The sequence below is a fragment of the Bison bison genome, unplaced genomic scaffold, assembly GCF_000754665.1.
Source record: "Bison bison bison isolate TAMUID 2011002044 unplaced genomic scaffold, Bison_UMD1.0 scf7180017864148, whole genome shotgun sequence".
Classification (NCBI taxonomy): domain Eukaryota; kingdom Metazoa; phylum Chordata; class Mammalia; order Artiodactyla; family Bovidae; genus Bison; species Bison bison.
This window is the reverse complement of record NW_011494720.1, coordinates 9,446,492-9,457,320: the sequence shown is the minus strand read 5'-3', so window position 1 is coordinate 9,457,320 and position 10,829 is coordinate 9,446,492. Positions and strand designations below refer to the sequence as shown.

The 10,829-nt window shown below is 45.7% G+C and overlaps 2 protein-coding genes across 2 annotated transcripts in view; one reads left to right on the top strand and one right to left on the bottom strand.

Annotated features, from left to right (window-relative positions):
* PLG (plasminogen) overlaps positions 1–7,510 on the top strand; it is a 47,692-nt gene extending 40,182 nt beyond the window's left edge. Inside the window, exons 16-19 of the mRNA XM_010840900.1 lie at positions 474–614; positions 3,082–3,188; positions 5,922–6,067; positions 7,092–7,510. Of these exons, the coding sequence (XP_010839202.1) occupies positions 474–614; positions 3,082–3,188; positions 5,922–6,067; positions 7,092–7,253 (556 nt within the window). The 3' untranslated portion in view covers positions 7,254–7,510. The remainder of the gene's footprint in view (positions 1–473; positions 615–3,081; positions 3,189–5,921; positions 6,068–7,091) is intronic.
* A 585-nt stretch (positions 7,511–8,095) lies between these two features.
* The window catches only part of SLC22A3 (solute carrier family 22 (organic cation transporter), member 3), a 71,682-nt gene continuing 68,948 nt past the window's right edge, over positions 8,096–10,829 (bottom strand). The window contains exon 11 of the mRNA XM_010840899.1: positions 8,096–9,671. Within this exon, the coding sequence (XP_010839201.1) occupies positions 9,611–9,671 (61 nt within the window). The 3' untranslated portion in view covers positions 8,096–9,610. The remainder of the gene's footprint in view (positions 9,672–10,829) is intronic.

Here is a 10,829-nt window from a genome sequence, read left to right as displayed (position 1 = left end):
TCTCCGTCCTCCACCTCAGCAAATGCTTCCATGTCGAAGCAAACCCCAAATCAATCCCAGGTGTTCAGGGAAACCCAGAGAGGCACTTCCGCTCCAGGAGCTGGGCCAGGGCCGCTGGATGGGAGAGGAGGGGGTGTTTCTGGAGAGAAACGAAGAGGCAGACCTGGTCCGGCAGTTTGCAGCAGGATCGACAGCAAGACAGAGCCTTTCGCCATGAGGGGCGTTGGTCTCCCCAGGCTCCCGACCTGGTGTCTGCCCTGTGCCAACCTCAGTGTTGGTTTCATTCGTCCTCTGTTGTCTGAGAACCTTCCTTAACTGTCAGGTTCAGGAAGACCGAGAACTTGTTTCTTGCCATTCAGAGGCCTCCGATTGTAGGTAGCTGAGCGGGGAGGAGACGTGGTGTTTATGGCTCCAAAGGGCACCCAACGCAGGGCTGGCCCCTATTTTGCTGCTAATGTGGATGTCTTCTCTAGCTTTTTAGGGCTGTCATTCTACAAGGTCATCCTGGGTGCACACTACGAGAAAGCCCAGGAACAGAGTGTCCAGGAAATACCAGTGTCCAGGCTGTTCCGGGAGCCCTTTCAGGCGGACATTGCCTTACTCAAGCTGAGCAGGTACTGGTTTGCCCACGACGTTCACCTTGTAAGCCCTGAAAACTTTTGCTCGTGGCTGGATTTACGAGCCGTAACAGAGTTGTGTGGGGCTGGCACCAGCTAGGACCCCAAAGGCATCAGGCTTTGGGAAGAGCATTGACCTTCAAGTGAGGAAACCTGGGCTCAGCCCTGCTCGCCTGCTACAGGGGCTGGGTGAGGATGGAGGTGGGCGGAGGGGAGAATACAGGGGAGGTGGCAGCTAGGGGGTGTTCTTCCCACGTGGTCATGACAGAGGCATCAGGACTCAGTTTCCTCACGTGGAAAAAGAGTGTGTTGAAACATGAGGTACAGGTTATCCCTACAATTCTCTCACTTACTAAGTTCCCCTGGGGCTTCCCTGTTGGCTCAGACGGTAAAGTGTCTGCCTGCAATGCGGGAGACCTGGGTTCAGTCCCTGGGTTGGGAAGACCCCCTGGAGAAGGAAATGGCAACCCATCCTAGTACCCTTGCCTGGAAAATCCCATGGACGGAGGAGCCTGGTGGGCTATAGTCCATGGGTTGCAGAGTCGAACACGACTGAACGCCTTCACTTTCAATAAGTTCCCCAGTCAGCTAGTATACATTCATAATCAGAGAATTATTCAGTTATTCCAGGTTGACATTCTCTTTTCAACATAATAATATGCTCGGGGGAATCAATCGCAATTATGTATGTCAAAGCACTTTAAAAAAGAAAGGCAGCGTGCACACACACTCACAATTCACAAAAGCACATTCGTCTTCCTGTCTCTGGTTTTATGTTTCCTGTTGGATGGGTGTTTTATTAAGTCTGACAAAATGATCCATTTTTTTTTTTTCTGTCACTTAAAAGTTAGCGGTATTTGAAAACAGGTCTCAAGAGAGTGAGCTAAATAAAGAGACAGCTATTTCGAAAACAGTCACAAGATGGACAGCCAAAATGGCGGGCTGATGGGTCCCAGGTGACAGGGGGCGGTAGTGACCGTGAGGAGGACGGCCAGGCCAGTGGACCCTTGAGGCCAGCGGTCAAGGGTCTGAGGGGGGCTCTCTGGGTCCGGGCAGAAACACATCATGCGTTTCCTGGGTCAGTCCACTGAGGAGTGACTCCCTCCTGGAAAGGGAAGACAGGGCCTTCTCAGCTTAGCCAGCTTCTTCTCCTTTCTTCACGGTCCCCTGGGCTGTCAGGAAGCTCTGCTCCTCAAACAGGTGATTTAGTAAACATGAGGTTCTGGACGTGTTCTCTGATAGACTGATACGTTTGCGCTTCTGGGAACCCACCCTCAGGCCGCCCCACACCCCAGGAGTCTCAGTCATCAGTGTTCCACGAGAGCAACCCATACGTGAGTGTGGGCTGCTCCTTGTGAGAGGCAGGGGTTCTTCTGGTGACTCCAAGAGGATGGTGGTGGTTCAGTCACTCAGTCGTGTCCGACTCTTTGAAACCCTGTGAACTGTAGCCCGCCAGGCTCCTCTCTCCATGGGTTTTCCCAGGCAAGAACACTGGAGTGGGTAGCCATTTCCCCTTCCAGGGGATCTTCCCCACCCAGGGATCGAACCTGCATCTCCTGCAGTGGCAACCGAATTCTTTACCGCTGAGCCACCTGGGAAGCCCTACAAATAGATAGAATCAAGTCTAAAAAAATCAAAGTTCTGATGTTTGATTCTCTGGAATTCTAAGGCATGCAAAAGTTTATTTTTTTTTAAACATACTACTTTGTTTATGCAAGGTGATTACTTCTAATCCTCTTTCATTTGGTGTCTTGCATTGTATCAGATTCTTATAGCCATGGTGTTGTGACATTTATGGGTGAGGAAACTGAGGACCCAAAAATGGGACAGCTTGCTCCTGGTGACACAAGGCACTTGCTGTTTTTAAAGCCCTGTATTTCAGCTGGATGGTTCACCTACTGATTGAACCCCTATTAACTTGATGTAAAAGCGTGCATGGTATGAAGTTCCCATAGTGCCGGAAGAGACAAGAAAAGTCATTGTCATCTCTGCTCCCACCTCCGGTTTCTTGTCCACAACTGGTACCTTTTAAATAAAACGTTCTATTTGTTTAACTTGTAAGATACTATAGGCAAATGTGAGGGTGAAAAGTTGTTTTCAGCTGTCAGTGAAGCAAGGAAATACCAGCTGGGAGGGCTCTGGGGCTGAGGCAGGTGGCATCCTACTGTGGGTAACCAACCAGTGACTTCCCTGGTGGCTCAGATGGTAAAGAATCCGCCTGCAATGCAGGAGACCCGGGTTCGATCCCTGGGTCAGAAAGATCCCCTGGAGAAGGAAATGGCAACCCACTCCAGTATTCTTGCCTGGAGAATCCCAAGGACAGAGGAGCCTGGTGGGCTACAGTCCATGGGGTCGCAAAGAGTCGGACACGACTGAACAACTAACACTTTTATGTTTTCATCCAGTGAATGGTAGAAGCCTCCAGCCTAGCAGTCAAATGCAACTTTCGATGTTTTCCTTTCAGACCTGCCATCATCACGAAAGAGGTAATCCCAGCTTGTCTGCCACCCCCGAACTACATGGTTGCAGCCCGGACAGAATGTTACATCACTGGCTGGGGAGAAACCCAAGGTAAGATAAATCTCGTGACTCACATGATGAACTGCTTCTGACCTGCAGCCTACATGAGAAAATGGGCGTGTGTACCAATTTCTACCAGTGAATGAGGTCCACTCCCTTCCTGACTGTCTGGGTACCTGCCCGGTCTCCATAATTGGCCATCCGTGGACATGGACGAGGGGAGGGGTAGTGCTTCCTTGAGACTCTCAGCCCATAAATCCAATGGTAATACTGTCTCCTCAGCTAAGTAGGGTTTAGACACAGCTGCAGATTAAGGGTGTTAGATTATTTACGTGAGCTTAACCACACGGAGCTCTTAAACATAGTGTGCGTCAGCAACAAAATGATAGTTCAACCTGTCTCCCCAAATACCCGCACGGTCTGTGTCTGTGTGGAGAGGGTGGGAAGACTGACAGCTGGGGGCAGAAAGAAAGGTCCCAGTTCTAGGAAGGCATTTGGCCTTGGTGGACAGGGTGAGGACCAAGAGGGGATGTTCCTGCAAAATCCTGGATCAGCACTCGAACTATAATTTGGGGATCCCGGCTTCCCTTTGCAGTTTGTCCTGCATTATATTATAATACAAATTATTGTTATATCCTTCAGAATTGGGCCTAGGAACATTATAAGGATGTCTTAGATCTCTGCCTTACTTTTTGGAAGTGCTGGTGGAGGACATCAGAGCAGAAGTCAGGAGCCCTGGAACACAGTTCTGCCTCTGCCACTGGCTAGAGAGAAGGGACCAGTCACCTTACCTCTTGGTACCATTTGGCAACTAAACCTTCATCCATAAAATCCATGTTTTCAAATGATGTTCTGCATGTTCGCCTCAGTTTTCTCACCTGTATAAGGTCATTGTGCAGATAAAGATAACATATATGAAGAGCTCAGCGCTTTGCAGATGTATTTTAGCAGCTCCTGTGCTTCTTGTACAACCACAACCACCATCACCATCTCACATTATCACTGTCGTTATCGCCACCATCGCCATGGACACCACCTTCACCATCAGCATCACGGTCAACCCCCAACCCTCCCCATCATCCCCATGGTCACCGTCATCAGGAGACATCACCTAACCCATGAGCAGCTGAGCCCTCTAGGTCACCCTTAGTCTCCTAGCCTCAGCCTCTCAGACGTGACGTGCCATCTCTATTGTGGCCACAGGATGGCAGCACCTCTGCACGCTACAACTTCTGGTCAATTAGAGAATTTGTCCCTCGCATCACGATGTCTGTCTTGCTCAGAAAGCAGATGTCAGAGCAGGACACTTTTAAATTAATTTTCAGCAAAAAATTTTTGATAAGGCTTCACCATCCACAAATCTACTCAATTCAAACAATACATCTGCTACTCAATGCTCCTGTGGTCAGGACCTTCCTCCCCTGCTGTAGCAGCAGTGGGACTCGGCCCTCTTTGTCAAACAGTGGTCCTCTTAGGAGCTCCTGTCAACTCCAGTGTGAGTTTTCTGAACAAGACAATTTTCCAAGTTTCTTAAAAGCCTTTGGAGAGGTAGTACCTTGTTTCTTGGCTGTTTCATGCTGGCAAAGAAAGCAAAGACTGTAAAACTCGTGAAAGCTGGGCTTGCAAAGTTAGAAAACTGGATTATTTGTGAAAATACTGAGACATACCTGGGTGTGTCCATCTGGAGAAATATCATTTCTTTTTGTGATTGTGCAAGGGTTCTATTTCCACTTGCCAAAGTAAAACAGTAGTTTTTCTTACACACAAAAAAGAAATACAGTGGGGAAGACAAGCACATGGAAGAGTCTTTACCCAATTGGAAAAGGAATGTAAATTTTACTTTTTAAACTATTTTGACGAGTACAATTCAGAGGCATTTAGTGTATTCACACTGTTGAACAACCATCACCACTATTTACAGAAATCTTCAGTTTAGTTCATTTCAGTTCAGTCGCTCAGTCGTGCCCGACTCTTTGTGACCCCATGAATCGCAGCACGCCAGGTCTCCCTGTCCATCACCAACTCCCAGAGTTTACTCAAACTCATGCCCATTGAGTCAGTGATACCGTCCAACCATCTCATCCTCTGTCGTCCCCTTCTCCTCCTGCCATCAATCTTTCCCAGCACCAGGGTCTTTTCAAATGAGTCAGTTCTTCGCATCAGGTGGCCAAAGGATTGGAGCTTCAGCTTCAGCATCAGTCCTTCCAATGGATATTCAGGACTGATTTCCTTTAGGATGGACTGGCTGGATCTCCTGGGAGTCCAAGGGACAGAAATCTGCTTCAGCCCAAAAGGACTCCCCACTCAAATATTAATTATAAAGATGAATTATAAAATACTCACTATAAAGATGATTCAAATCCTTACTATGTAATGTGTGAAAAAAAGGTGCACAATGATGTAAGGTAAAAGAAACATGAAAATCCTGGAAGAGAACATGTAAAATACATGCAGTGGTGCTAGCATTTCTCAATCTCTCATATATTAAAAATAAATTTCTCTATAGTTTGGAAAAAGAAGCAGAAGATAACCACACAAACCTCAAAAATCCCATGAAGAAGCCCAGATTAACTAGGTCGTGGGAACATGAAAGCTTATGTAATATTTATACTTTCAAGAGTCAAAAAAAAAAAAGAATTCCAGTAGTTTTGGGAACTGACTCCTTGTCTTATGCAACCTCATGGATAAACCGGAGACCTATCATTCCTGCTCTGCTGTTCTGGAAGTTCCCGTGTGGACAGGGTTCGGATCCAGTAACCCTTTCTTTCATCTTTCTCAACGCAGGCACTTTTGGTGAGGGCCGCCTGAAGGAAGCACACCTGCCTGTGATCGAGAACAAGGTGTGTAATCGCAACGAGTATCTCGGCGGGAGGGTCAGGCCCACGGAGCTGTGTGCCGGCCATCTGATTGGAGGGACTGACAGCTGCCAGGTAAGAAAAGACGAGAGAGATCAGCGCTCATCTTGCGCCGGCCTCCCTCAGCCCCTTGGACGTTTCAGCCCCAAAGCAGCAAATTCGAGCAGGATTTGTGAGTCGGAGCCACCATCTAAACCTGCCCAGAAACCTTTAACGCCTGTCTCTGATGATTGACTCAGATCATCACGGGTGATTTCTCAGCCCTCGAGTTCCAGGTGGTTGTAAGGGCACAGCCACATCATGGTCATGGCCCCCACCCCTCTGGGAGGATGCTGGCGGGCAGGACCTTTCCAGGAGGGAAGGGAGGTCAGTATAAGACAAAGGCCCCCTGCACCCTCTTTACAATTGTTCTTGGGGTTACCCTCCCTAAGAGAAACCCCCCAAAATTTGAAGGGATGAGTACACTTCTCATAAAGGATTTCCCGCCCCCAGGAAACACTAAATGGTATGGTTTTGTTGAATATACTTTGCTAAGTACTGAAGCACAGCAGATGTTCAAATAGTATGTTAGTAAGGAAAGTGAAAGTTGCTCAGTCCTGTCTGACTCTTTGCGACCCCATGGACTATATAGTCCATGAATTCTCCAGGCCAGAACACTGGAGTGGGTAGCCTTTCCCTTCTCCAGGGGATCTTCCCAACCCAGGGATTGAACCCAGGTCTGCCGCATTGCAGGCAGATTCTTTACCAGCTGAGCCACAGGGGAAGCCCGTTAGTAAGGAAAGTGAAGTGAAGTCGCTCAGTCGTGTCTGCCTCTTTTCGACCCTGTGGACTGTAGCCCACCAGGCTCCTCCATCCATGGGATTCTCCAGGCAAGAATACCGGAGTGGGTTGCCATTTCCTTCTCCAGGGGATCTTCCCGACCCAGGGATCGAACCCAGGTCTCCCGCATTGCGCTTTACCCTCTGAGCCAGCCCCTGGTTAGTAAGGAAAGGAGCGTGCAAGTACTGGGGAAACGTATGTTTAGGTAATGGAAGGATGATATCCCATAACGAAAGGAGGGATGCTTAGTCCTCTCACCGCTTCCCCTCCCTCTGTACAGGGTGACAGCGGTGGGCCTCTGGTCTGCTTTGAGAAGGACAAATACATTCTGCAAGGAGTCACTTCTTGGGGTCTTGGCTGTGCACGCCCCAATAAGCCTGGTGTGTATGTTCGTGTTTCCCCCTATGTTCCTTGGATTGAAGAAACTATGAGAAGGAATTAATTAGATGGGAGACAGTGACGCACCAACGGTTCTAGAAGCTGGAACATGGTAGGGAATCTAGCATGCTCAGAAATAATTGACAGTAATCCAACCAAGTAAGACACTCTCCTTAGCTGCCGTCTTCTGCCAAACCTCAACATTTTTTTGTGATGCTGTGAATAACATGTTCCTGACTGTGGACTGCTGGATTCTGTAATACCAAGGCAATACAGCTATGACATTTGTTGAAAATAAACTCGGTACTTCTTTTGATTTAACTCTTTGATTTTCTTTCTTTTCATGTTCTTCGTCCATCCTACCAAATGTAAATAATAAAGCTCTTACAGACCTGAAAGGTTTTGTTCTTCCTCATAAAGAATAGAGTACCAAGAAGCCTGTAAGATCAATAGAGAAATCCTAGTAAGTCACCTGTATATTCACCCTGACAATGAAGGATGCCTTGACATATATCTTTAATGTTTTTATTTTTGGCACTGGGATGAATGTGTTCAAAGCTGCAACGTGGGGAATCATGAGAACAAATTCTACTCTTGGGAATAAAATCTGTTACTGACAGCTTGGCTCGAGCCTGGCATAGAAGACCCTGGGTAGAGAGTTGGAAACCAGGCAATGGAAATGCCATATAACACCAGACCAGAGAAGAGTCTGAATGTTATTCTGGGTCACACATGGGTCAGGGAATGGTGCAAAGAGCCCGGAAAGGAGCAGAGGACGCATATTGAAGGTGGACCACCTAACTTCCATCAGTAATTGGCTGCCTGGATCCGTGGTGTACTCTGTCATGTGGGAAGCGTGTTTTACAGCAATGCACGTTCAGAAAGAAGAGAGCAGATGAAAACTGATTTCTCTTGACAATTTATGTATACTTTTTATTGTTATCAGAATTCAAATGTCAACTCGAAATACAATTCCAAGGTGATAATACAAGGAACAACAGTCATCTTGTAGCAAAGAGATGGAAAGGAAGCAAAAACACCAGTGTGTATGAACAAAGGGAGAATGTAGGTAGCGTTGTGTTCTTAGAGAACGGTGTTTATTTCATTGAAAAGCAGAACACTCACGTTCAATGCTGATGTGCTTTAAGGCTAAAAAACTTATTTTACAATCAGCACATACACCATACATATTGTCACATGTTCATATAGAAAATTTTCTTCCTCACTGGCAAAATTACCCTTTGGCTCCACTTTTACTGGCCCACCCAAAATAACTCATTAAACAATTTTTGCATGAGATACATACTGAATCTGAAAATATAACAAAAGTAACACATAAAGCAGAACATCATAAAGACAGCATTTTTTGTGTTTAAACTCCACATATTGAAAGTCTCAGAAACAAAAAAGAAAAATCAAATTGCTTTTTAGTACTTCTAAAGTCATCTTTAAGACTTCTGCTAATTCTTCTAAACATGGCTAGAACTGACCTTTCTTTTACACTAAAATGTAAGCTTCTCCCCAAGACAGGTTAAAATTGTCAAGTTTAATCTTGACAAAATCTGCCCATAGTTTTCATTCTTGACCGTGGGCACCATCATAGAACTGAACTTATATATAAGACAAGTATCCCTTTATGATTAAAATCGTAAGACCCATGAAATCACAATCCATGGGTTTCATCAGTAAAAAACTGAATAGGTGGCTCTCAGTGTCTACTAAAGGAGAATCAAGATTATCCTGACTCATCTCTCAGACCAAATCTGATTTTATAAACAATACAGCCGAATCCTCAGCTTGCACAGATTTGTTCTTCTGGAACGAGACCTGAACATGGCTGCAAACCCAGATGCTCCAGGAGCTTATGGAGTGCCAGGTGCTAAGAGAGAAAGGCTCAGAGTCGTATGACCCGAGGTCCTTGATTCAGCTTCTTTAACAGCCTTCCCAAATCTTCCTCCATCCTGGAATTTTCAGAACACTTAGTTCAGAGCCTCAGTTTCTGCATCAGATTTGCTGAGCCCATTTCTGTACACTTTTCCCAGATCCTTGGTTTGCATATCCTGCCTTCTTGATGGAGCCAGCATGAGAACAAAGTGGGGCTTCTCTTGTCTCGCTGTAACTCAGTGGGTCAGACACTTTGCCCCAACGTGAGAAAAAGACCTCAGGAGAACCTGTGCACGCAATGGGCTCTTGGCTCTCCCAGCCACATGTTACATGTTCCCAGAAACTTTGAAAGCACGACATGTCCTGATTCATCCAACATTATATAAAAATACTCTGGATAGTTTGTCTTTATAAAGTATTAAAAACACTTGAAGCTGCAGCGCTGAAATGGATATACACGACATCTCTGCAAGGCACATCAGCTCCTTGGCGGGGACCAGCCTGAACAGCTCCTTCCTTGCATCTTTGGCAGGAGCCTCAAAGGTGAGAGCTTGAAACCTGGGGTTTCTTTTTCCTGCCACACTTACAGGAATGTGGACTAACAAAGGAGAAAAGAGAACTCAATGAAAGATTATACAACTAGTGATGAGGAAGTCTTTATTACTATTCAATATCATAGTTGGTTTTGATCTAATACACTCAAGCATAACTCTCATAAAAACCTGCCTTGAAAGGAACAATGAACTGTTTCCAACCTCATTTTTTACCTGCTCTCAGACCCTAGGCAGGAGTTAATTAGCCTATATAAATTCTTTATGACTTTCTATCCTGTAACAGATGGTTTGGAAATGAGCTGCTGATGTGAACAAAAGAAAGGAGAAGTTAAAAAATGATTAAGTGCTGTTTTAGAGGGGAAAATGATAACAAATTTCAGTAACTTGGGCTAAGTAGTTTTCTTTTTTTCCCCACAAGTAACTACAGAATGCAATCAATATGCTTAACTTATAGAACTGTAGATCAGACTTTGATTAGGTGCTTTTTCAAGGGTAGGGACTAGGCATAATTAACTTACCCAATTTTTATTATGAAACACAAACACAGAAAAAAATTAGAAACAAATTCATGTAAGTTGAATTTTTGTTGGCCTAATTCTTCCTGTTTATATATCGGTGAATATTAATTTTCCCTGCACACCATCCAGATGGCCTTCTCATCTCCAAAGCTCCATCTCTTCAAATTGTTTAATTCTATTTTTAACATGATTGAATTGGCAGAACTGTGTGTGTGTGTGTGTGTGTGTGTGTGTGTGCATGCGCATGCATTCAGTCACGTCCGACTCTTTGCAGCCCCATTGACTGTAGCCCACCAGACTCTTCTGTCCATGGATTTCCCAGGCAAGAATACTGGAGTGGGTTGCTGTTTCCTACTCCAGGGGATCTTCCCAACCCAGGGATTGAACTTGAGTCTCTTATGTCTCCTGCACTGGCAGGAGGGTTCTTGATCACTAGTGCCACCTCAAATGACCCCCCTCTCCCTCCACACTATCCCTGATGAGTTTGAAAATCTGACCTCTGACTGGTTTGGGGATCAAGAACGGGTACACAAAAATAAACTCAAAATGGATTAAAGATCTAAACGTAAGACCAGAAACTATAAAACTCCTAGAGGAGAACATAGGCAAAACACTCTCCGACATACATCACAGCAGGATCCTCTATGACCCACCTCGCAGAATATTGGAAATAAAAGCAAAAAT